At 38.0% G+C, this 25,749-nt stretch overlaps 1 protein-coding gene across 16 annotated transcripts in view; it reads left to right on the top strand.

Moving 5' to 3' along the window:
- Positions 1 to 25,749, top strand: part of ralgapa1 (Ral GTPase activating protein catalytic subunit alpha 1) — a 315,513-nt gene that overhangs the window by 111,205 nt on the left and 178,559 nt on the right. For 10 of the 16 annotated variants that reach the window (XR_015757926.1, XM_087989918.1, XM_087989916.1 and 7 more), the window contains exons 17-20: positions 5,551 to 7,134; positions 7,926 to 8,050; positions 9,872 to 10,088; positions 22,148 to 22,321. Coding sequence is in view for 15 of the 16 variants with exons in the window: in XM_087989918.1 (XP_087846044.1) it covers positions 5,551 to 7,134; positions 7,926 to 8,050; positions 9,872 to 10,088; positions 22,148 to 22,321 (2,100 nt within the window). In the remaining variant the exon portion in view is untranslated. Of the gene's footprint in view, positions 1 to 4,343; positions 4,488 to 5,550; positions 7,135 to 7,925; positions 8,051 to 9,871; positions 10,089 to 22,147; positions 22,322 to 25,749 lie in introns of all 16 variants that reach the window. The other 6 variants (XM_087989925.1, XM_043697832.2, XM_087989927.1 and 3 more) reach the window with 5 other exon arrangements.

The following is a 25,749-nucleotide window of genomic DNA, read 5'->3' as shown; positions in this document are numbered from 1 at the left end:
GGTAGGATTATTCTCAGATTTTGTCTGTATTAGCTAAAAGATAATTGATTAGTAGTTGCATAGCACTTTTCCTCACATAAGCAGTGTTCCTTGAGCTGGATGAGGCTCCATTAGTTCCTTACTTTCTGTTTCTAGATTATTCAGACTGATCTCTTTGTGTGTATGTCTGGACATGGTTTCAAAACACAGATTCTGAATTTACATTCCTATGTTATCAGTTAAGTCTTCAGACAGATTATAGAGTTAACACTTTTATTACTGATGCTTCTTGCATATTTACCATTATGATTGCATACTTGGTCCCTCTGGCCAAAAATTGCAAACCCTTAGCACTTTGAAAACCTCCCACAAAGCCTAATGATATGTACTGAAGGTCTACAATGAACATAGGACTGAATTATTGCTACCAGAACACAACCTGTTTCTTTCTGTTCTTAGAGTTCCTTACTCCAGGAGTATTATGATTCTTCTAGTCAACAGCTAGCTGATCAAATTTGTCCTCTGCTAACCAATTGACTCAATGAAGTTGACCTTTAACTATTTAAACTATATGTCCTTCCTAGTATTGCAGTAACGTCATCTTTGGGTTCCTGACCATTTTGATGCCTCCCTCTTGAAGCAATACAGCAGTGGGACACTACTCCAACCTCCATTAACTATGTTATTACAGTCAGTTCTGCTATAATGCAGTAGTTCCATTCTCATGCAATTCCATGTTATAAGAAAATTGTGTAATAGCAGCACTATTTAAACTAATAGGGCCGGAATCACATTATTACCAATACACACTTTAAAAGTTTGCGCGTTAGAAACAGTGTCCCCAATTCATCCATCAATTTATAGTGAAATCACATTAACGAAATGCGCATTAAAGCAGAATGACCTGCAAGTTAAAGCATCTTACATCAGCACATCCTAGCCAGTTAATAATATCAATGCACATTCTTAATAATATCATCCTGCAATTCCCAGTATGAAGGGGAATGAATTTGTCTAACCTGGTGAAATCACGACCATTCCTCCACTGTGCCTTGTACCACTCAGGGCCTTGAGCAGTTGACTCCTTTGTCGCTTTGTTGCATGTACTGCCCAGGATGCAAACCGGTAGTCTTGCTGATATATAGATGGGTGTTTGTCACACTGTTGTGGTTGCCAGGATGATATCCACTGTTATTTCAGTTTGCTGACTGCCATTATTCTGGTGGTTTACCTGAAACAAAACAATTAAGAGATCTGCTTCTGTCTCTCATGTAGCCAAAAATAGATTTGAATCGTACAGTTTAAGCTGAGACCATTAAGTGTGATGTCACCCTGTGTTTAAGTTTTTCCTATTACAATACATCTGCAAAGGAAGCACCTGTACCAAACCTCTGAGCTTACAAGGCTGTTGCTTTCACATTCAGTCACTATTTCCAAATAGCTGTTAACCCATGAAGACACTTCTCTTATGTAAGGGCATGTTACATTGCTGTCTGTAAGACTTGGTGTGCGAGCTTGCTCAGCAGTGACACCTGAACAGCTCAATTGCTAATCTCTTTACTTATACATCAATGACTACCCTTTTGTTAGGGAAGCAATTTCAGCATGTTTTGATGTCTCTTTGCAGAATGTTTTTTACGCTACAAGTTTCCCCTCATACAGTTTTACACGTCCTACTAATTACCATTCTATTTAATTCATAAACTCTGAAGAAACTTTATGATAGATTATACAATACCTTTCAAAAGTGAAACCTGTCTATTGGATTTTGCTTATCTGTTATCTTATTTCTTTTTCAGCAGTAACTTGCTAAATTAAGCTACACTTTTTGCATCTCAGAATCATCCTAAATTTAAGTAACAGCTCATTAAAATGTCAGTTTTCCCTAGTAATAATTTATATCTTATCAAAAGAAACCTCTTTTTCGTATTCACTGAAGCCATCAGACTGTGTGTGACTGAGATTTTTTATTGTTTCAAAAAATTTCATTGACCAAAATTAAATGTAATCATTTCAAATATCCTAATTTGCACTACCATGCCATGCTGATATAACATCTATACTCTGAAGATTCTCTGTCAAGGTCTTCCCCCATTGTACCAAATCTAGCTGGAAAATTATGTCCTTTACCTTTTTCATGCTCACTGAAACTATCAGACTGTGTGTGTTTATTATTGTTTTCAGAAAATCTCTTTAACCAAAATTAATATAGTTTGTTGATTCAAATTTCTTATAAATGTCTGAGCTAATTCTTGAAGTGGTTAAGTAAACATGTTACATTCATAAGCAAAAGGCATAAAAGATCCATTCTGTTTGAGGCATGAAATCTCAATCTGCCAGAGCAAAGAGTTAACTTTGTCTGTTTCTCTAAAGAGGTGGAGCTAATCAGTCTCCAGTTCATGCACTTGCATCATTCTGCATTTTTAAAATTTTCCTGGACAAGACTCTATTTCAAATTCTGCTCTTTCTTTTCCAGCACAAAAGCATTTAAGATTAATGTTTGTTCTCTCTGGGGAATAAACGTTTGTTATATTGTCTTTCTCAAGCCAATCTCTACTACTTTTCTTCATTTTGACTTTGAGCCACTGTATCAAACTGCGACCATTTGTTTTCAAGTTCCAGCTAGCGGTGCCTAAATTTAATATTCATTTTCCCTTTTGAAAATTATATTAGGAATATAACTTCAAATCCTAACTTTGGAAGGTTTCTATCCTAAGGTCAATCCAACTCGGGATTAAACATAATCGATCCAAACATCCTAATTTGCACCACCATGCCTTGCTGGTATAACACCTACACTCTGATGGTTCTCTGTCAAAGAAATGGTCTCTCCATATACCATACCTGGCTAGAAAATTAACTCCTTTATCTTGACAGTTTTCTCTATCTAGGGAATGGCCTCACCTATCAAACCCTACTGGTTCTCTCCCTAGACAACAGTGTCTACTGTTTTAGCCCATGGTTACTCATTAAATTTGCTTAAACCTGAAAGCAGTTACAATTACACCTTCTTATCCAAGGAAGAAATCGCAATTGTGGCATCATGCCATCTTTAATAATTGCACACACAGACCTCTTCCCTGGTTCAAATCTTCAAATCTGCTCATTTTGAATGCTGACCTCCCTATCTAATGGATGATAAAATAACCATTCTCATCCTTCCTTTGATGTCAGCATTCAATCCAGTATCACCAACCAATATTATAAAGACCCTGCTCTCAGTGCCAAAATTGTTGTGGTGATTTTAAAGCATTCATTTTTGATTCCTGCATACAATTATTACAGATCTTTTTAAGTACATATGTGCAAGACAGATTTGATGAAAGTACATTTGAAAGTGCTCTCCTTGAAACATTGAATGAAAACTTACAGATGTGGTTCTCTTGTCAATGACTATCATCGTATTTACATCACATATCTTTATCAATAAACAAGGCTACACCAGTCATGCAAATGTCTTTTTAATGTTTCCATGAACTCTGTGAAGCATAATTATCATTGGAGCTCTTCTGTCTCCTCCTGTTTACTCTCTCATCATCTGTAGGGTCTATTCATTCTTATGAAGGTTTCTACATTTTACAACTTACAGTCTTAGCTTTGTTCCTGTAGGAATAAAAATCTGTCCCATTGTTCCTTCTGTATTAGCTTTACTTACCATCATGCTTCAAGAAAATGCTGAAGCTGCATTTGTCTATTCAAGTTATTAGTATGCATTTAAATATCAGTTTTATTCAATTATTTAATTTCAATCTTCAACATTCCATTTTCACTTGGACACCTGGCTTTACCATTTATGGGAATAGTGTACTGTTGTTTATTTGTTAAATCAACTTAAACTGAGAAAATTCATGTTTACATCTGCATATTACTAATGAGAAAACTGTTTAATGTGTTTTCACTTCATTTTTTTAATGAGTAGGATGGTTTTTTGAATGAACAAACTGTGCACTTCACAGTAACCAACAACCCTAATACCTTTGTCACAAAGTTGAATAATCTACTGCCATGTACTGTGAAACTTTTAGGATAGTATTCTCTTTATACAAGACCTATAAAATGTGTAAGGAATTTTGTAATGGCTTAGAATTAAATAATTGTACTTTTCAAACATGTGTTGTCTAAATACCTATGGCACAAAAATAGGACAAAGTATAATAAAATGCTGTTTTTAATGGCTTTTCAAAATTTTTAGATTGATATCCTAATTCATGGAGTGTTACAGAATTGACTTCTGCAGTTGTATGTCTGTAGTTTACTTATGTTGTCCTAGTTTTTGTCTTTTTGTGAAAGCACTTTTCATTACTATGGATACTACTCTTTGCTTTGATTCCCTCTTTTCTCTTCATTTTAATTTTTTTTTAAAGCCATCGGAAGCCGATCCATTGGTGATTGTGTTTGTACATCGGCCTCTATGCGCAATGCTAAAAGTGCACCTGTTCTGCTCCATACTTCTTCCAATCCTTACCTGCTTGACTTAGTCCTCACCCCCTTTTTTGATGAACTTTCAGGTAGTTCAGCTCTGCTTACTTGCTGTGCCTATTTACCATTCGTCTTGTTGCTTGCTTGGCTTTTCTAACTACGTAATAATTAATGGGTCTTGTAAAATGGTACAAAATAGAAAAATTTTAATTTGTTACGAAGCTGATTTGTGCTAGAAATTGGGAAACAAATTACAGGATTAATATTGTTTGCTTTCTGACACAAATGTTACCTCTATAAATAGCCAGCCTCTGTTTTACTGTATTATGTTCTTAACCATCTACTTACTTGAATGATTGCATACTGCAAAAATCAGATTTTTAGGAAATGTTGCCAATGTTAGAAATCTGAAATAAAAACAAGGAAGAGCATAAAGAACTAACTCTAGCAACATCAGTGGAAATAAAAACTTCATACACGGTATTTTAGAACTTCAAACAAAAGTAGAAGCAAACATTTTAATAGGATTAGGAAAAATGGACAATTGGATATATGTATGTGTATTTCCCTTTTTCCCACTCCTACTAAAATGTAAATAATAATTTCTCAGTAAAGCCTATCAGCAGAGTGTAATACTAACAAAAGTAAGTTGGGTTAAGAAATCACAAGTTGGGGAGATTGTAAATAAGTGTGAAAATAAATATAGTTTAAATTAATTTGTCTAATAGTTTGATTTTTATGTTTCTATGATTCCTTGTTTGTCACAAGCCTTTAAAGGTTTCCTGTAAATAATGAAAATTCCCTTTTTCAAGCAAATAAAACAAGTCTTGCATGTTAATTCAATGCTCTTCCATTTAACCAAACAATTCTGAGGCTGGCATGTTGATTATAATATCTGAATATGTAGTTCAAAGAATTGACATTGGATATGTGGGATAGCATTTAACCTTTATTTTACAATTATTGCAATTATGGTTGTCTTTGGTCAGAATTGATGTACAGAATTTGTGGCATTCACCTTTCCATTTGTTAAGCTTGATATTTTGTCCTGAGCTGATTTGTACACATGCAAGGGATGGCTGGTTATGGTATGTCTTGCTGGAAATTCCAATTTCTCCAAATTATAACCATTAATTGTGGTTTATTTTCAAGATCTTGATGATGCCCAAATTTTGGCCCGGCCTACTCGAATAAGGCATTATTCTCAGAGTGAAGAAAACACCTCTGAAGTATTTAGCACTGTACGTGAAGAGCAGCCAATGCCACGAAGCAGCAGCACATCTGATATAATGGAACCGTTCATAGCTGAACGAGCTAAAGGTGCAGTTCCTGTCATTGACAGCTCATCAGTTCCTTCAAGTTTGCAAAGTTCTGCTGAGGTGTTCTCGTTATCTAGGTCCACTGAAAGTCACTTCACAGATGCGCACAGTACAGAACATTCTCTGGAAGTTGGTGATAATATTTATGATCATCTTTGTCATCTTGTAGGGGATATAGAAACAATAACTTCCTATTATGATTGCAGTCAACACACAGTAGATGATAGTGAGGCAGATTTGCTATCTTCCATATGCAAATATTTTAATGAGTCTACTGAAGAAATGGAACACACCAAACATAAATCGGGAGAGGATGCAAATGACATTTCCTTAAATGAAAATGTTGAGTTAATGGTAGGTGAGACCGATCTAGACTATATAAGGCAAGTAAAAATGTGCGATACTAGTAGTCAAGATAAGATTTTGGGAGGAAACACTGAAATACAGGTAAAAGTACAGGACCTGGAAAGTTCTGTTCCATATTTAGAAGATGATTATTTGAGTATTACTACATTTTCTGGTAAAGAAAAGCAGTTGCCAGAGACTAGTATTGAACAGCAAAATAACATGCCACTTGAAAGCTTTGAACAGGGAATTTCATCACAAATGACATCAGAAAATCCAGATTTCAGACAGAGGCAAAAAGTTCTTATTCGCCAGATGGCAACTGAGGTAGACGGTAGAAAAGTGGTAGCATCAACAGATCAGCAATTTAAAAGGAAACAGCTAGCTGATGCCTCTTGCCAAACCTCTGCAATTGTACAACTTAATAGGATAACTGAAGCATATAGCATGTATTCAAATACGTTTCCACACAGCACCACAATTACTGACCCACTTAAAGCTTTAAGTGCACAAAAGTCTTCAGCTAACCAAGAAATCACTGTTGCAGCAACACCAGAACTGCAGTACTTGAGCATAGCAAATAAGAAAAAAAATAACAATATGCATGTTAGTTTTAGGCCATCTACTGAGTCTGTACAATTCCACAGTCAGTTGGACAGTAAGGAAGCTCATTGGAAGTTGAGACTTCGAAGACTTGGTGGTTTCAGCAGTGGCTCTTCTGCACCAACTGATTCAGTGAAACCTGGTGTCTATAGACCTCTTGACACTAGAGTTTCTCATAATGAATATAAGAATCGGAAGTCAACATTGATTACTGCTGCAAGTACTCCAGTGCTGAAGGGAAGTACAGGTGATAGTCAGGGAATTGGTCATGGAACACTTAGGTCATGTAGCTTACAGGAACCAATACAGCAACAGAGTTCCCTCGGTGGTGTTTACAGAACTGTTGTACACGCTTTTTCAAAGTCGAAAGCAAATGTTTCCCCACAGAGGCAGAGAAAAGTACCAGCAGAGGCTCCACTGAGGGATCTTTACAGTCATGTTTTGGGATATTTTGGAAGGAAAGTTGCAGGTGAGCACTAACAGTGTGCAACGCACCAAGGAGCACCTGTTTGGCTTGATGCAACTGAAAAGCTTTAAGCAATCAAACAGCTTGGAAATGATCACTGCTTTTTCTTTATTGGTCTTGCATGCATTTTTAATTAGCTGGTATGTCCTGGCAAATATTTTGTTTACCCCTGCCCACCCTCCAAACCTATACTAATGTCTCCCTTTTATGTATGCAGGTTTTCAGTTGTTAATCTTTGACAGTGAAATTGTTTGTGGTTGGTTATGGTAGCAAGATGAATTTGCATTTATCCTTTTTAGATTATTTTGAACATTTTCAGCACGAGGGGACAGACTTTTCAAGTATAATGTCCTCGTAGAGTCTTGCATTGAGAAGTTACATGTGTTTGTAAAGGTGTATTTCACCTTTTGACTTTCACGGAAATAAAATTGCACAATGAAACCAGTTAAAATGAAAACATTTTAAAGTATGGTAGTAGAAAAATAATTTATTGTATATTGAGTAAAAATATGTTGACAGTTTAGACTGTGTAATAAAATTCCTCTTTCATCAAAGATTAAAAATTGTTAACCTCTACTAATCTTTTAATGTAAAGTATGCTAATGCTAATTTGAGATTACTTCTAATGCATACAGTAAGGTTAGGACACTTCAGATCTTGGGGAACTGCATGATTGGGCAAGTAACCCTTGCAATGCTAATTTCCTTTTATTGCTTTGATCAGTACATTTATTATGTTTCTTTGTTGATTACAAAGTTGTGTTATTGTGATTTAAATGCCTTATTTGCTTTCAGTCAACAAGGAAGACCCTAATCAAAAACCCCGACCCTTCAGCACTGATATTGGCAATAGTAATCCCAACATCAGTGATCTTATGGATGAGTTTATAGCAGAACGATTACGAACTGGCACTTCTGTGGTAAGTCCGCTTACTTTCTTGTCTTGTGCATTTTATAGCTACTAGTTGCAATTCCTTCTATTATGTATACTTTCTACATTACTCTTTTCTGCAACCAAGCATGAAGAAGTGAGTATGATTCAGCAACTTTTTTTTCACATGATCATATTATGTAAACAATTAGCTGTCGCTATACACTGCTTTTCTCAAAATTGATATTAATTGGTCGTTAGTGAAAGTAGCAAATTTTAGTAAACTCCAGAAGCTTTACTCGCAGGATATTTTTAAATTCTGGTGGAGCCGCTTATGTAATCATTCCAATCAATGACTCATGGAATGTGCTCAATGGAAGTGCTAATAGTGAGAACATGAAAATGCAATTCATGTTTATTAAGTGTGTAATCGTCATTCATTTATTTGTTTTAGTGCAACATAAAAAATGGACAGCAAACTTAGCCATTGGATGTTTTTCAGTTTTTAAGAGTTAATATTGTCCTGTCCAAATGGACATCATGTCAGAAAATAGACCATGTTGAGAAGTAATCAAGTGCCTTTAACAGGTCGGGAACAAAGTTAGCAAAAGAAGGTAGAAATTAAAAATAACTTGAAGTGATTCAAATTGACAAAATTGAAATTTTGAATGATCCACTCATATCAAAAATTGATTTGTTTTTATGCTTATTTTCTATTTTTATAGAACAATACTTATATTTCGTAAAAAGAAATGCAGACAACTTTAGAGATTGAAAATTATTTATTCTCTCCAACCCAAAATCTCAGATACAAAAATAATATTACTTTTTCTTTTAAAAAATTTGTGTAATCTGTTAGCCTACTATGTTGCTTATTTTGTTGTGGACCATAACACTTTGTTTAGTTGGCAGTAATACAACAGTGTGGTGCTGGAAAAGCACAGCAGGTCAAGCAGCATCCAAGGGGCTTATGTCCAAAACGTTGACTGTCCTTCTCCTCAGATGCTGCCTGATTTGCTGTGCTTTTCCAGTGCCACATGTTTCGACTCTGACTCTCGAGCATCAGCAGTCCTCACTTTCTCCGAGTAATACAGCAGTCTCCTGTGCCTGTACTTTTATTTCTATTTCTTGCTAATGATTTTAAAGCATGGCAAGTAGAGCTCTTTTTAACATGCAATATTGATACTCCAACTTTATAAGTTGATCTTTTGTCTCATCTTTTTTGCTCTGGAGATGCTTAGTTTTTCTGGGCAACTTCCAAGAATATAATACATTTTTGAGCATTTTGTCAATTCTACCTAAATCATGCACAAGGAATAATGAGCACCTGTAAATTATAACCAAGAATAAATAATTCAATATAGATCAAAGATTCTGAATCTGACCTTTTCTGACATTAACAATTAATATTGCAGTGATCTGCAATGTTTACCCACTAAGCCAATGGATTCCTTCACTTAAAGTCCAAGTTAAAATTTTATTATGGTTCCACATTTCAAATCAATGCACATGAATTGGTTTTGTTATAACTTGATTTAGTTCCAAACAGTGCTTTTGCAAATTTATCTGACGGTTTATGTTGTAGTGCTACCTTGTTATTGAAGTTAAACCAGGGAGCCATTGAATGAGTTATTGACCAACAGGTCTGAAGGTGAAAATTGTTGCAACTGAAGCAGTTAACACTATTAATAACAATTACTTCGATTTATAACACTCCTTTTTAAATATCATAAAAAATCACTGAATTGATTATTAAATCAATAAATTATCTTATTAGATTTATTTTCATCCTCAGCTGGAACATAATAAAGCTATGCCAGCTATATCAATTTGAAAGTGGTAAAAAAAAACATAATTTTTTTTGTATTAGAATGTTTTGAGAAGAGGAAGTAGTCCTGGTAGTTTGGAAGTGCCAAAAGATCTTCCTGATTTGTTGAACCGACAGAACCAGACCAGACCAGTAGATGACCCAGGCATCCCATCCGAATGGACTTCCCCGGCCAGTGCTGGAAGTAGTGATCTCATTAGTTCTGACAGCCATTCGGATTCTTTCAATGCTTTCCAATATGATGGACGAAAATTTGAGGGTAAGTATTTACTCACTGTGGTATTTCTGTTCAAGTTTTAAGGTGTATTGTTTTTGTTAATAAACTGCATGACCTACTTCACCTTTGAAATAAATTTATGAATTTCAATGTAAATAACTCTAGCTTTGGATTGATATAAGTTATGATGATGTGGATCTCCTCTGATTTCTAAAAGTGAATCCAAATTCCATCCACCTTGATGTAGTGAGAATCTTCTCTCTTATGCAGCTATTTAATGTACTGTCAATGTGTCATGTGTCTGGGATATTTACTGAACTTTTGAGCTGTCATCTCATTCAAAGAGGCCATTTAGATATACAATGTTTCGCAAAAAGTTGAAGTGGTGAATGTCTATTTCACCATACATCTTCTCTTGATGCATCGCTTGCCAATATTTGATATTCACTTTGTGCCAAGCAAGAAAGAATTATGCTGCTCATCGAAGTGTCCTGTACATTTTATAGGAGTCAAACAATTTTAATTGAATTGGTTAATCTGCACTTAGTAATGAATAGAAATGTCATCTTGATGCAAATAAATGCTGCATGTAGGTCTCGACATGATGCAAATGGAAGATCTGGAGTTTGCATTAACTGAAATGTAAGATTTAAGTCAATTATAATTCTCGAGTGAGCTGGGCAAATCAATATTCAGAAGGGGATAATGGATTCCAACTAGTTACTAACATGCCAGGTGGAGGCTTTTCTTTACAAGATTCACAGAATTAATTTGGTTAACCAGATTAGTACAAAAATGGGTTTCTTAACAAAAGTAATAAAAATAAATGACTGTGAATGTTGGAAATCTGAAAAAAAGCAATGAGAGAGAAACTCGACAGGTCTAGCAGCATCTGTGCAGAGGGAAACACAGTTAATGTTTCAAGCCTGATACGCCATTTCTTCAGTTTGGTTCAGAATCAAAATGTCAACTCTATTTCTCTCTCTACACATGGTGCCAACCCTACTGAGCTTCTCCAGCATTTTCTGTGTTTTGTTTAGCAAAGATAGTTGTAAAGAATCCACTTCAATCACTAGCTTATGCCCCCTGGCCCACTGTGGCACTGTCTTTGATATGTGTTGTTGGCTAAAGTCAATATTCCTTTAGCAATAAGGTGTATAGATAAAAGTTATTGCTTATTAACTCTTGCTTGCCACTATCTCTGCATTATCACTGGGGTCCCTGAACATCAGGCAGTGCATCATATTCTCTGATTGTTTAGGTGCATCATGATTAATGTCTGGTTTCTTAAGGTCTTCTTACCAATGTTATTGCATGTTACTTTTCTGGCTGGTTCATTATGGTCTCAATGACTTGTGAGATCGTTATTTCCCATAACTTTTTTCTTGTTATTTCATTAAATTTCACAGGAATTTAGATGTAGGAACAACTAGCAATGCTTTCTTTGCCCATTTTGTTTGGAATGAAATGCGTGTTGTCATGTTTGTTTAATAACAGAGCTCATTGCCCCAAGTGACTTTCTGGGCATCTATGTATGTTGCAGAGTTATCTTTAGATCAGATACATATCAGTATGTTTTTTGACAAATGACGTATCTGCTGTTGTGCACTTTTAATTGTGGCTGTTGGTGCTTGGACTTGGCTTAGAATCATAGAGATGTACAGCATGGAAACAGATCTTTTGGTCCAATTCATCTATACTGAACAGCTATCCTAACCTAATCTAGTCCCATTTGCCAGCACTTGGCCCATATCCCTGTAAACCCTTCCTATTCATATACCCATCCAGATACCTTTTAAATGTTGTAATTGTACCACCCTCCACCACTTCCTGTGGCAGCTCATTCCATACACGCACCACCCTCTGCGTGAAAAAGTTGCCCCTCCGGTCCCTTTTAAATTTTTCCCCCCTCGCCCAAAACCTATGCCCCCTCACTCTGGACTTCCCCAACTTAAGGAAAAGACCTTGTCTATTTATCCTATTCATGCCCCTAATGATTTTATAAACCTCTATAAGATCACTCCTCAGCCTCCGACGATCCAGGGAAAACAGTCACAGCTTATTCAGCCGCACCCCATAGCTCAATTCCTCCAACCCTGGCAACTTGTAAATCTCTTCTGAACCCTTTCAAGTTTCACAACATCTAGGGAGATCAGAATTATCCACAATATTCCAAAAGTGGCCTAACCAATGTCCTGTACAGCTGCAACTTGACCTCCCAACTCCAATACTCAATACTCTGACCAATAAGGGAAAGAATAGGCATTGGGGCATAGTATTAGCATGGATGGAGGATTAGTTGACTAATAGGTAGCAAACAGTGGGGATAAATGAGTGCTATTCTGGCTGGCAAACAATGAGGAGTGATGTGCCTCAGGGGTCAATGTTGAGACCGCAATTATTTACAATTTATTTAGATGATTTGCAGTTGGGGGCCATGTGTATGATGTCAAAGTTTGCAGATGACACTAAGATGAGTGGTAGAGCAAAGTGCAGAGATCTGTGAAACTTTGCAGAGGAACATGGATATACTGAGTGAGTGGGCAAAGGTCTGGCAGATGGAATACAGTGTTAATAAATGTGAAGTCATACATTTTGATAGAAGTAACAGTGAAAAAGATTATTACTTGAATGGTAAAACATTGCAGCATGTTTCTATGTAGAGGGACCTCTGTGGCTTTGTGCATGAATCATAGAAGATTGATCTGCAGGCACATAAAGTAATTAGGAAGGCAAATGGAATGTTGTCCTTCATTGCTAAAGGGGTTGAGATTAAAAGTAGAGAGGTAATATTGCAGGAATGCAAGGTGCTGTTAAGGCCACACCTGGAGTACTGTGTGCTGTTTTTGTCAATCTTGAGCAAGGATTTGCTGACACTGGAGAGGGTGCAAAGGAGTTTCACTAGATTGATTCTGGAGTTTAGGGGGTTGGTTTATGAGCAGAGACTAAGTAGTTTGGGAATATATTAATTGGAATTCAGAAGAATGAGGGAGGATCTCATAGAAACATTTAAAATTATGAAGGAAATCGATAAAGTAGATTATATAGGGTGTTTCCACTAGCAATTGAAGCTAGGACAAGAGGGCATAGCCTCAAAATTAGGAGGAGCAGATTTAGGACTGAATTGAAAAGGAACTTCTTCACCCAGAGGGTTGTTAATCTATGGAATTCCTTGCCCAGGGAAGTAGTTGAAGCTACTTCATACTTCAGTAAACACTTCTAATGCTAAGGTTTATTTTGAAAAATAAAGGAATTAAGGGATACAGTGAGAGCGTGGGTAAGTGGAACTAAATCCATGACAGAATTAGCCATGATCTTATTGAATGGCAGAGCAGGCTCAAAGGGTCGGATGGCCTACTCCTGCTTCTAGTTCTTATGTGCTAAACACCTTCTTTACTATCCTATCTACCTGTGTCTCCACTTTCAAAGAATATGAACCTGTACTCCAAGGTCTCCTTATTCACTCCCCTGGATCTTACCATGAGATATAGAAGTCCTGCTATGATCTGCCTTTCCAAAGTGTAGCACCTCACATTTATCTAAATTAAACTCCATCTCCCACTCCTCAGCCCATTGGCCCATTTGATCAGGATCCTATTGTACTCTGAGGTAACTTCTTTCGCTGTTCACGACACCTCCAATTTGGTGTCATCTGCAAACTTAGTACCTATACCTCCTTTGTTCACATTCAAATCGTTTATATAAATGACAAAAAGAAGCGGACCCAGCACCGATTCTCATGGCATACCACTGGTCATAGTCCTCCAATCTGAAAGACAACTCTCCAACATCACATTCTGTCTTCTATCTTCGAGCCAGTTCTGTATCTAAATGTTCTCCCTGTAATCCATGAGATCTAACCTTGCTTACCAGTCTACCGTGAGGAACCTTGTCAAATGCCTTATTGACGTCCAAATAGATCATGTCCACCGCTCTGCCCTCATCAGTCCCCTTCATTACTACTTAAAGAAACTCAATCAAGTTAATGAGACATGATTTCCCACACACAAAGCCATGTTGACTATCTTTAACCAGTCATTGTCTTTCCAAATACATGTAAATCCTGTCCTTCAGGATTTCCTCCAACAACCTGCCCACCATCAACGTCAGGCTCACCGGTCTATAGTTCCCTGGCTTTTCCTTACCACTTAGCCAACTCCAGTCTTCCTTGCTCCTCATCCGTGACTATTGATAATACAAATATCTCAGCAAGGGGCCTAACAATCGCATCCCACAGAATTCGCGGGTGTATCTGTTCAGGTCCTGAGGATTTATCCACCTTTAAGTGTTTTAAGACATTCAGCACCACCACCTCTGTAATGTGGAAATTTTTCAAGATGTCTCCCTCTATTTCCCCACATTCTGTATTTCCACATCCTTCTCCACAGTAAACACTGATACAAAATACTCGGTTACTACCTTCCCCCATCTCTAGCAGCTCAACGTGCAGTAATCTGTGAAACTTTGAGAGGCTAAGGCCAAGTAAAAATTAACAACTTTATTTCTTAAAGTATGACAGAGAATAATTAACTAACAGCTATTTACAAGTCCTTTCTCTAATCTATCTTTCGCCTTCCCCTTCAACAATACTAGTCTGATAAAACCCCAGATTAAGATTTACAAAACAAGACTCCTTATCTCAAAACCAGGCAGCTTTCAGTTCTCCTCTCTATTCCGGTCTTCTTTTCTTCTTGGGGATTCTGCTTTCCAGATTACTGATCATAAAGGTACTTTTAAGAAAGGTTTTTTTGGCCAGTCTCCACATGCTGGTTTGGCAGTTCTCCTCCCAACAGTTCAATTTTCCCCAATCTTATACCCCCAGATTGGGTCATTGGCTTTTAAGCTTGTCACGATACTGATTTCAAACTTGATTGGAATTGGTATTTTTTGGGGATATAATTTAAAATGATCGGCCGAATTCGAATCTGTTTTTGTCTCCAGGCAACCAGCTAATCAAGTTGTTTGATCAAATGTTACATTTCTTTTCAGAACACTTGGTTCTGTCAGATAGTTCTACTAGCTAATAACTTTCTTAAAGGTAGAGTCCACTCACATCTTCATAACACCTCCCCCTTAAGAAAAAAATGAACCATCATAATGAAAAGATGGCTTCTTTTTTCTTTTTTTTTAAATACATTACCTTAACATACAGATAAATTTTATATAAGCTCACCTTAACTTATTCCCATATATCTGTATAGATACAAAACATTAAATAAATACAAATCTCATCTAAACATTATCAGTTAAATCCACGATAACGCACCTGCGATTACATTCTTATGACCTGCAACATGTATGATTTTTACATTAAAAGTCTGTAACATAAGACTCCAATGAAATAGTCTCATATTCTTGTCTTTAAAATGTTCTAAGAATGTAAGCGGATTGTGATCCGTGTACACAACCGTCGCTGACACATTGTTCATGACCTACACATTAAAATGTTGGAAGGCCAGCACCAAACTCAATAGTTCCTTTTTGATTGTGGAGTATTTCCTCTGGTGGATGTTGATAAAAATGTTTTTGTACCTTACTCTGAGTCTTTCGTACCCCTAGGTGACCATCTACAGGTAGTTCATGTGCTACCCATAACACCATCTGTCTGTATGCTACCAGCAACGCAACCTGATGCACATCAGCCCATTTCTCCTCTGCACTAACCTGCTGTGGTCTCTATTTCTATCTTAGGATATTATCTTTTAGATAATAACCCTACAGAATATTATCTGCCTCCTTTTCAGAGTATGCATCCCCATATATATCTTGTATCATCTATTATCATCTTACTGTTGCAAGTATCTTAATCTTTCAAGAGTAAACACTTCTGTTGACCCTCTACCTGATCAGGTTTTTCCTGCACCATTATGTTCAACAGGTATCTGCTAACTGAGCCTCAACCCCTTCATCTTTCTCTTAACTCACAGGACAAAGTGAAAAGTAATGATAGTGGGATCTGGTTACTACACAGTCTGGGAAAATACCAGGATATTTCCGTTTTAGCTCCTCAGTTTCTAGGTCTTCCTTGAACTTCTCCACAACAAGCAGTGTCATTCCCACCTTGGATCCTGCTAATTCATTCCCAAGAACAAACTGAATTCCTGGAACTGACACCATGTCAATCACTCCCACTTAACTTCCCCAGTGTTGTGTTGGCACTCCAACCTGATCTTACATGGGGGAACACTAAATTTCTGTCTATCTATCCCACAAATCACCGTGGGCGGCACGGTGGCACAGTGGTTAGCACTGCTGCCTCACAGCGCCAGAGACCCGGGTTCAATTCCCTTCTCAGGCGACTGACTGTGTGGAGTTTGCACGTTCTCCCCGTGTCTGCGTGGGTTTCCTCCGGGTGCTCCGGTTTCCTCCCACAGTCCAAAGATATGCAGGTCAGGTGAATTGGCCATGCTAAATTGCCCGTAGTGTTAGGTAAAGTGGTAAATGTAGGGGAATGGGTGGGTTGCGCTTCGGCGGGTCGGTGTGGACTTGTTGGGCCGAAGGGCCTGTTTCCACACTGTAAGTAATCTAATGTAAGTAATCTAATACTCTCAGGTAATAGATCAGATAGAGTTCATATTTGCTCAAGTCTTACTATCAGCAGCTGGTTAGATCCTGTATCTCTCAAAATTATAATTTCTTGTTCTTCTACCCCCTGTTCTTTCTGAGTAAACTTTATCCACAGAGGTGGATTCTTTGTAGAGATCAGGTACTAACTTCATACCCTGCCTAGGCTGTATACTCTCCTGCAGCTCCTTGGCTCTTCTTGGGGTCTCCTTTACTACCTTCACTAATATCTCTGGCTGAGCTTCTTTTACCACATCTTTTCCTACAGTGCCTTTCTTTAACGACCGGCACTGTAACTTTACGTGTTCCACTTTACCATAGTGGAAATCCCTGTGGCCTTTCACTCCTTTCTTGGGCTTCTGTTTATCCTGTAGTAAGTTCTTACCAGTGCTCTCTACTTTTGATTTTGTAGTGTAGGATCTCCCCTTCTCCCAACTTCTACCTCCTACAGGACTGAAATTCTGGCGGGAAGCTTATGCACCAATCTGTATTCATCTGCCAATTCTGCTGCCCTTCTCACTTCCTGAACTCTATGTGAATTCCTACCATCTCTGGAAGTGAGTTTTTAAACTCCTCCAGCAGAATAATCTCTCGTAGAGCCTCAAAGGTCCTATCTATTTTCAAAGCATGCACCCATCTATCAAAATGACTGTTTAATTTTTTTCCAACTCCACATAAGTCTGACCTGGTTCCTCTTTTGTGTTTCTGAACCGCTGTCTATATGCTTCTACTACCAATTCATAAACACTTAAAATTGTCTGTTTGACCTCTTTTGACAGTGCAGCAATTATCTCACTAGCTCTGCCTACCAACTTAGTCTGAAGTAGCATTATCCATAAATTCTCAGACCACTCCATCTGCCTCGACAATTTTTCAAATGAAATAATGAAGGCTTCAACATCTTTCTCATCAAAATGTGGTAGAGTTTTGACATGTTTTATATATATATCACTACCTTCTCTTTTAATCTCCATCCTGTTAACTAAGTCGCAACTTTTCAAATTCTCTCTTTCTTTCTCGCTCCTCTCTCTTTCTCTCTATCTTTCTTCTCTCTCTGTTTGCTTATCTAAAAACCTTCTCTCTCTTTTTCCTTTCCCACTCTCTTTTCTCTGTCTCTTTCTTTCTTCTCTCTCTTTCTCTTTCTCTCTCTCTCTCCTCCTTTTCTATCTTCTAACTCCATTTTCTTCAATCGTAATTTAAGTTTTTCTACCTCTGCTGCACTTGTCTGTTTCTCCGATACACCAAATTGTGTGAGTACCTTCCTTACAATTTCAGCTTTACTTTTGTCCTTGGTTAAACCCAAATCTAACTTAAGTATGGCCTTTTTCTTTCTTTCTAAACTTCCTTAGCAAATTTGAGAATCATCTTCAAACCCCAGAGCATCTTTAACAATTTTAAGAGCCATTTGTCTCACTTTTAATTTGATCAATGACAAATCACCAAAATTAAACAAATTGCCTCACCTACGTTTTACTTAACGATCTAGGACACTAACCTGTGTTTAAATCTGCTGGGATTTTGCGTACCCCCAAATTTATTCAAATCTGTCTAAACCAGTTCAAATCACAAATTCAACACCTAAATTGTTCAAATAACAGACAAAAGCCTCTCAAACTTCACAGCACAGTGATGAGCCCCCATACTGTTACAACATGGGTTAAACCCTCCTGCTTAATTTAAGCCAGCAACGCAGAATAGATTTATCCCATGCAGTAATAAGTGAAAATTCGAGAGGCCAAGAAGTATTTAAAGTAAAAATTAACAACTTTATTTCTTAAAGTATGACAGAATAATTGACTAACAACTATTTACAATTCCTTCCTCCAATCTATCTTTTACTTTCCCTTCTATGATACTAGTCTGATAAAACCCCCAATTAAGGTTTAGTGAAAAATTCAAATTTCAAAACCAGCCAGCGGTTGAATCATCTTTTTATATCTTCCTCTGTGGATTTGCTCTCCAGGTCAGTGTTGATGTTTCTCTGTGTGAAAATTCCTTCTCTAGACAGAGAGTTCTCACTCACAGCCGAGATCAATTGGTCCTTTGGCAGATCTCCCCCAACTGTTCAATTTTTTCCGGTCTTTTAATACCTCCAAAGCATCGGATTGTCTCATTGGCTTTTATTATTGTCAATATACTAAATCCAAACTTGATTGGAGTTTGGGTTTTTTTTTGAGGTATAATTTAAATTAATTGGCCTAATTCAAATTTGTTTTTTGTCTCCTGGCAACCAGCTATACTAGCTGCTGAACCACATGTTACATTGTATTATATTCAGAACACTTGGTGCTATCAGATAGTTCTGCTAGCTTTTCTCGCTTAAAGGTACAATGCACCCACATCATTATAAGAAGGTATGGGCCAAATGCTGGCAAATGGGACTAGATTAGGTTAGAATATCTAGTTGGCATGAACAAGATGAACTGAAGAGTCTGTTTTTGTGCTGTAGATCTCTATGACTCTCTGACCAAAGTGTCCTTGTGCACTAGTTGCTGTAAGTAAGCACGCAGGTGTAGCAGGCAGTAAACAAGGATAACTGTATGTTGGCCTTCATATTGAGAGAGTTCGAGTACTGGAACAAGGATGTGTTTTGCAATTATCTGCACATCTGGAAGGTTGGATACAGGTGTGGTCTCCATATCTGAGAAAGGATGTTCTTGCTATGGAATGAGTGCAGCGAAGGTTTACCAAATTGACTCCTGGGATGGCAGAACTGCCATGTAGGCAAGATTTAGTTGGTTAGGATTGTATTCACTTGAGTTTAGAAACCTATAAAATTCTAACAGGACTACCCTGGTAAATGAAGGAAGATGTTCCCGATGGTGGGAGCATCCAGAACCAAGGGGTATAGATTAGGGATAAGGGGTAAACCAAGGACTAAGATGAGGGTAAATTTCTTCACCCAGAGAGTGGTGAGCCTGTGGAATTCACTACCACAGAATGCGGTTCAGGCCAAAAAATTGAATGTTTTCAAGTTGAAGGTAGATATAGCTGTTGTGACTAAAAGGATTAAGGGTTATGGGGTGGGTTTACAGTTTTGAGCTCATGCTCATGTGTTCGAGCAGGCTTGAGGGGTCAAATGGTGTTCTCCTCCCATCTTCTGTGTTTTTGTGTAAGGCTCACCTTTGAACTAAGTGGCTTGCCAGACCATTTCAAAGGGCTGTTAAGAGTCTCCATATTGCTGTGAACCTAGAGTCACATGTAGGTAGGACTAGGCAAGGGTGGCAGATTTCCATCCTTGAATGTTAGCAAACTGGACGGGGTTTTACAACAGTTGGCAATAATTGCATAGTCGTCATTAAGCTGATTATTTCTTTGATTCCAGTCTTCAGTTCACCATCTGTCTTTGGCAACATTCGAGCCAATGTTCCCATAACATTAAGCTGGGTTTCTGCATTACTAATCTAGTGACGTTACCACTTTACCAGTGCCGCACCACCTCAAGAAATGTGAGCAGATTGCTTTGCCTTCAGCAGAACTCTTTGTTTCTTTAAACCTTATCAATAAAATCCATTTCTAATGGCATTTTTTTTACCCTTTTGCCATGCCTTTTTAACTTCTTTACAAGCTTGCAAATTGATCAGTCATTGTCCAAGGTTTTTTTTTAAACTATAATCTCTGACCTTTTTTTTAAATCAACCTGTTTTCATAATCAACCTGTCCAGAGATGTTATTACGCACCTCTGGAAGAGGTGGAACTTGAACCCAGGTTGCTTAGTTCAAGGGTAAGAACAGTACCACAAGAGGGCTCCAAACTCTGACTTTGCAAAATAGGCAGTTTAATTAAACCTAGGTTTGTTTGATTTGCCTTTATATTGGTGGTTATTTATTTGTTTCTTAACCATGCTTTTCAGTTTTAATTTGAATTTTAAGTGCAAAAAAACTAAAATTCTTTTCTGGAATGTATAAACTAGATATTCACAACTGGTAGTGTTGATAGTCAGTTTATTATTATATAGTCAGAACTAATGTCTCAACACTGCATAATTAAGTAGAGGCCTGTGTGTTTTCAATTCAAGGATAGTTTAAAGGTAATTGTATCTTTACTTCTAAAACAGTTCTCTCAAATTATGACTGATACTTGCAATGTTGCTGAATAAGCCAATCTGCTGTTTAGATATCATGCTAAGTCAAGTCGGTTTATGTCTATCCAATTTGTGTTTGGAATCATGTTATGGATACCCTGCAAGGGCCTATTTTCCCTCCTAAGTTGATATTACTTTGGTATCCTTACTGTGTTCAGACAAAGCTTAAATAGGAAAGAAAATAATTCATCTGATCTCCATCCTTCAAATAATCTCTCCCTCAAGATCCTAATACACTTTTTTAAAATCTGGCTTTGAACTGGCTCTGACTTTGTCCTGGCTGTAAAATTTGGTATTTTCTAGTTTGTTTCTGTTTGTGTAAGTTCAGGTCAAAAAGAACTGGCATCGTGTTTCAAGTCCTGGAGTATAACTATAAGATTACTTAACATGGAGCCTGAGTTCGTTTTATGACAAATATTTTCTCCAGATGCAACTGCAGCATTTAGTCAGATGCTAAAAGTCTAATGGTTCGTTCAATACATTAAAATAATTCATATACCATAAACTGTGTAGCAATTTGTATTACTTAAATTTGTTTTAAAAAGCTAATTTTTCAGAAAAAAATTAAATTTCAAAGAAACAGATTTTCAAATCTGCTATTCCAAGTCTTCACTTAGTTTCCTGTTATAAGTTATGCATCTGCTTTTGTTCTCAATAATAGGCTGAAATGCGTATGTATGTTTTGCTAGAACAATGGTAACTCTTCATGTAGTTACCTTCATGTGATTTTCATTTCTCACAACTCAATCAAAGATACCGTTATCCAATCAACTGTGACTTGGAAACAATAGATAGGGAAGAATTGGGTAAAAAAAGCTGAAATTCGTGCATTTTTAAGAGACTGCTATTTGGTTGGCCAAATTGTCATCTGTATACTGGCAGAACCACATTATAGAGTCAGACCTTCAGTCAAACTTGTCCATGCTGACCAGGTTTCCCAAACTAAACTAGTTCCATTTGCCTGCCATTAGGCCCATATCCCTCAATCTTCCCTATTCATGTATCTGCATCTGCCACTAACTCTGGCAGTTTATTCCACGTATGAGCTGCCCTCTGTGAAAAAGTTGCCCCTCAGGTCCCTTTAAATCTTTCTCTTCTCACCTTAAAACTACTCCATCCTGTTTTGAACTCTCCTACTCTGGAGAAAATGCCCTTTGCTATTCATCTTATCTATTCCCCTCACAATTTTATAAACCATTCAATCTTTGATTATTTGAAGCTCCTTTGATTATTTTTGCACATGATTTTGGTTTCACAATGCAAAATCAGAGTTTTGCAAACACTTTGAGTTCTCTTTTATTTGTTTTATTTTGCATCTTTTCCTAGAAAGTCCAAGTTTTTGCTATTTTTAAAAATTATATGATTTGCACAATCTTCGCAGTCATATTTTGCCATGTTGTTTTTTTGCTCAAAAGGGGATTCATAATGGTCATCGTTTTTTGTTCTGTGTAGGCTTTAGATTTGGCAGTGAAACCATTTCTACCGTATACACTGAAGCAGATCTAGGACCACTACGGCAAACAGATGCGGAACAAGAATTGGCGAATTTAACTGCTATGCACGTTGATTCTGAAACTAGCAGCCTCAATCTGCAGACCACTTCTGTTGATACAGTTACAATCACAGGTGTGTTGTGCTTGCTGAGAAAAGGTAAAATCAGCTGTTGACTTTTACCACAGTCCTGTTTTGTTCCTTTTCCAGACACACTTTTGTGTTTTTAAACTAATGTAGTTTTTACTTGTAAATAAAAAAACTTTCGTTCAGTTCTTGGGATGTGGGTATCGATGGCAAGGCCAGTGTTACTTGTCCATCCCTAACTGCTTTAGAATGCGTGATGATGAGTAACCTTATTAAACTGCTGTACTGTTTGTAGTGTCGACACACTTACAGTGCCTTCAAGTAGTAAGTTCCAGAACCTTGACAAAGTGATATTAAAGAAACAGCAATGTGGGTGAAGTTGTCATTCCAGTGTAGCAATGCAAAGGAATGTTATCATGCTGGTAAGTGAACTGTTCTGAAGGAAAATGGGCATTGAAATCTAAAATGCCAACGCATTCCATGACAGAGCACTGCAGGTCCAGTTCTTCCAGTCAACTACATAATCAATCCAGTTGTCTTCCAACATCATTTCACCCTTTAGGATGAAATTATTCCAACAAGTTGTTTTGGTCTTAATCAGTTCTTGGGAAATAAGTTTGCTTGCTCTGACACCCCCAGGGGGCAAGAGTTAGGTCTCTAAAATGGGAGAAAAAAAAATTTGCTTTGTCAAGAAAATTTATGACAGAGGCAATTATAGTGAATGAACATTGGAAATAGCTTTTTAAAAATTAACTAAAATTTGGAGACTGAATAAATACAATATTATTAATCATTTTGGGATATGAATTGCTGGTATGATTGAGTAGAAGAGAAATCAAACAAAATATTGAATTATTTGTTTGTTTGCTGTGTATTAAATTTTGGCAAAGGGTTGCTAAGTCAAGCTCTGCTCTGGCTGAGCATTCCATCTTCTGGGGAGATTATCTGCGAATGTGCATTCCCTGTTATTTCACTATAAGCACAACATACTGGAAACACTCAGCAGGTCTAATAATATGTCTGGAAACGGAAGCAGAGCTAACATTTCTGGTCTGTGACTTTTATCAGTTCTGATCTACCTTCCTGCATAAATATAGAAATGTAATGCTATCAAGACAATCCCTCTGCCTTATTGCTCTCAAAGTAGCCATGATATGGAGGTGCCATTGTTGGACTTGGGTGGACAAAGTCAGAAATCTCAGACACCAGATTATATTCTTACAGGTTGATTTGAAATCACCAGCTTTCAAAGCATTGCTCCTTCGTCAGATGAAGTGAGAGGGAAGCGCTCAGAGCACAGAATATCTGGGCAGAGAGATCAAAGGATCATACAAATGGTGTGAGCAGAGTGTCAAAAAATTGTCTCTGCAGGTGTCCAAGGGTGTTAGACAGTGTGAGTCAAGTGTCAATTGCTGAATAGCATCCGAAAGGATGAACTTTATTCTGATAAAATGAAACAGAGATAATTACAAAAAATTAAAAATACGGTGGTGCTGGAGACAAGCCAAATGTATGGAATAACATGAAAAACAAACAGAAGCCATTGGAAAGGCCCAGCAGGTCCGGCAGCATCTGTGAGGAAATTCCGGAGGAAGGGTCATCAGACCCGAAATGTTAACTGTGGTTTTTCTTCACAGGTGCCACCAGACCTGCTGATGCCCCCCTCCCCCCGGCAACCCCTATAATGACTGCACAGTGATATCATCAAGTTTCATTCCCCCATCAGACTTACCATGGACTACTCAATGTCTCATTCTTGGACACATGGATCTCCTTTATGGATGGACACCTCAGTATCTCACTCAACCGCAAGCCCACAGATAATCTCACGATGCTGCACTTCTCCAGCTTCCACCCTAATCATATTAAAGAAGCCACCCCCTATGGACAAGCCCTGCACATACAGCAGATCTACTCAGATGAGAATGAACACGATGGACACCTATAGATTTTGAAGGACGCCCTCATAAGAATGGCATACAATGTTCAACTCAACAATCGCCACTTCCGATGTTCTACAGTAAAAAAAAAACTACACTGACCTCTTCAGAGGACAGACACAGGATATGACTAATAGAGTACCCTTTGTTGTCCAGTACTGCCCCGGAGCAGAGAAACTATGCCACGTTCTTCGCAGCCTTCAACATGTTGTTGATGATGATGATGACGACAACGAGCATCTCATCAAGATCATCCCTATGCCTTCAAACAATTGCCAAACCTTCAACAGACCATTGTTCATAGCTAACTGCTGAGCCTTCAGGACAACATCAACCACAACACCACCCAACTGTGCCAAGACAACTTCTGCAAGACATGTCAGATCACCAACATAGATACTACCATCACATGTAGGAACACCACCCACCACGTACACGGTAGATACTCAAGTGACTCTGCCAATGTTGTCTATCGCATATGTTGCAGGCAAGGATGCCCCAAGGTATGGTATATTGCCAAGACCTTGCAGACACTACGACAACGCATGAATGGACACTGCGCACAACAATTGCCAGACAGGAATGTTCCCTCCCAGTCAGGGAGCACTTTAGCGGTCAGGGACATTCAGCTCCTGATTTTCAGGTAAACATCCTCCAAGGCGGCCTCAAGATACAAAACAATGCATAATCAGCGAGTAGAAACTGATAGCCAAGTTCTGTACGCATGAAGACAACCTCAACCATGATCTTGGGTTCCTGTTGCACTACATGTGACCCCACCACACTTCTATATCTGTAAAATCTTCCTTACTGTCCTTGTTAAATTGTTATGATCTCTCTACCTTCATCAGTTTGTACAATTTTGGTTTACTTATTGCTTTGGTTGTCCCCTCTTATACCTGTCGTGTTATTCCAGTCAAATAAAAACTGAAAGAACTGCAGGAGCTGTAAATCAGGAGCAAGGGTAAGGGTTGCTTGGGGAAGCTCAGCGGGTCTAGCAGCATTGTGAAGAAAAATTAGAGTTAACATTTCAGGTCCAGTGACTCTTCCTTTGGTGGTTGTTCACACATGCTGCCAGACAAGGGTTCAGAAAAGATTTACAAGGATGTTGCCAGGGTTGCAGGATTTAAGCTATAGGGAGAGGCTGAACAGACTGGGGCTGTTTTCCCTGGAGCGTCGGAGGCTGAAGGGTGACCTTACAGAGGTTTACAAAATCATGAGCATGGTTAGGATAAATAGGCAAAGTCTTTTCCCTGGAGTCGGGGAGTCCAGAACTAGAGGGCATAGATTTAAGGTGAGAGGGGAAAGATATAAAAGAGACCTAAGGGGCAACTTTTTCATGCAGCAGGTAGTATGTGTATGGAATGAGCTGCCAGAGGATGTGGTGGAGGCTGGTGCAATTGCAACATTTAAGAGTCATTTGGATGGGTGTATGAATAGGAAGGGTTTGGAGGGATATGGGCCGGGTGCTGGCAGGTGGGACTAGATTGGGTTGGGATATCTGTTCGGCATGGACAGGTTGGACCGAAGGGTCTG

The sequence above is a fragment of the Chiloscyllium plagiosum genome, unplaced genomic scaffold, assembly GCF_037043375.1.
Source record: "Chiloscyllium plagiosum isolate Xiang-an unplaced genomic scaffold, Cpla_swu_hap1 HiC_scaffold_8, whole genome shotgun sequence".
Taxonomy (NCBI): Eukaryota; Metazoa; Chordata; class Chondrichthyes; order Orectolobiformes; family Hemiscylliidae; genus Chiloscyllium; species Chiloscyllium plagiosum.
Note: the sequence above shows the minus strand (reverse complement) of the source record. Positions and strands in the feature narration are given on the sequence as shown.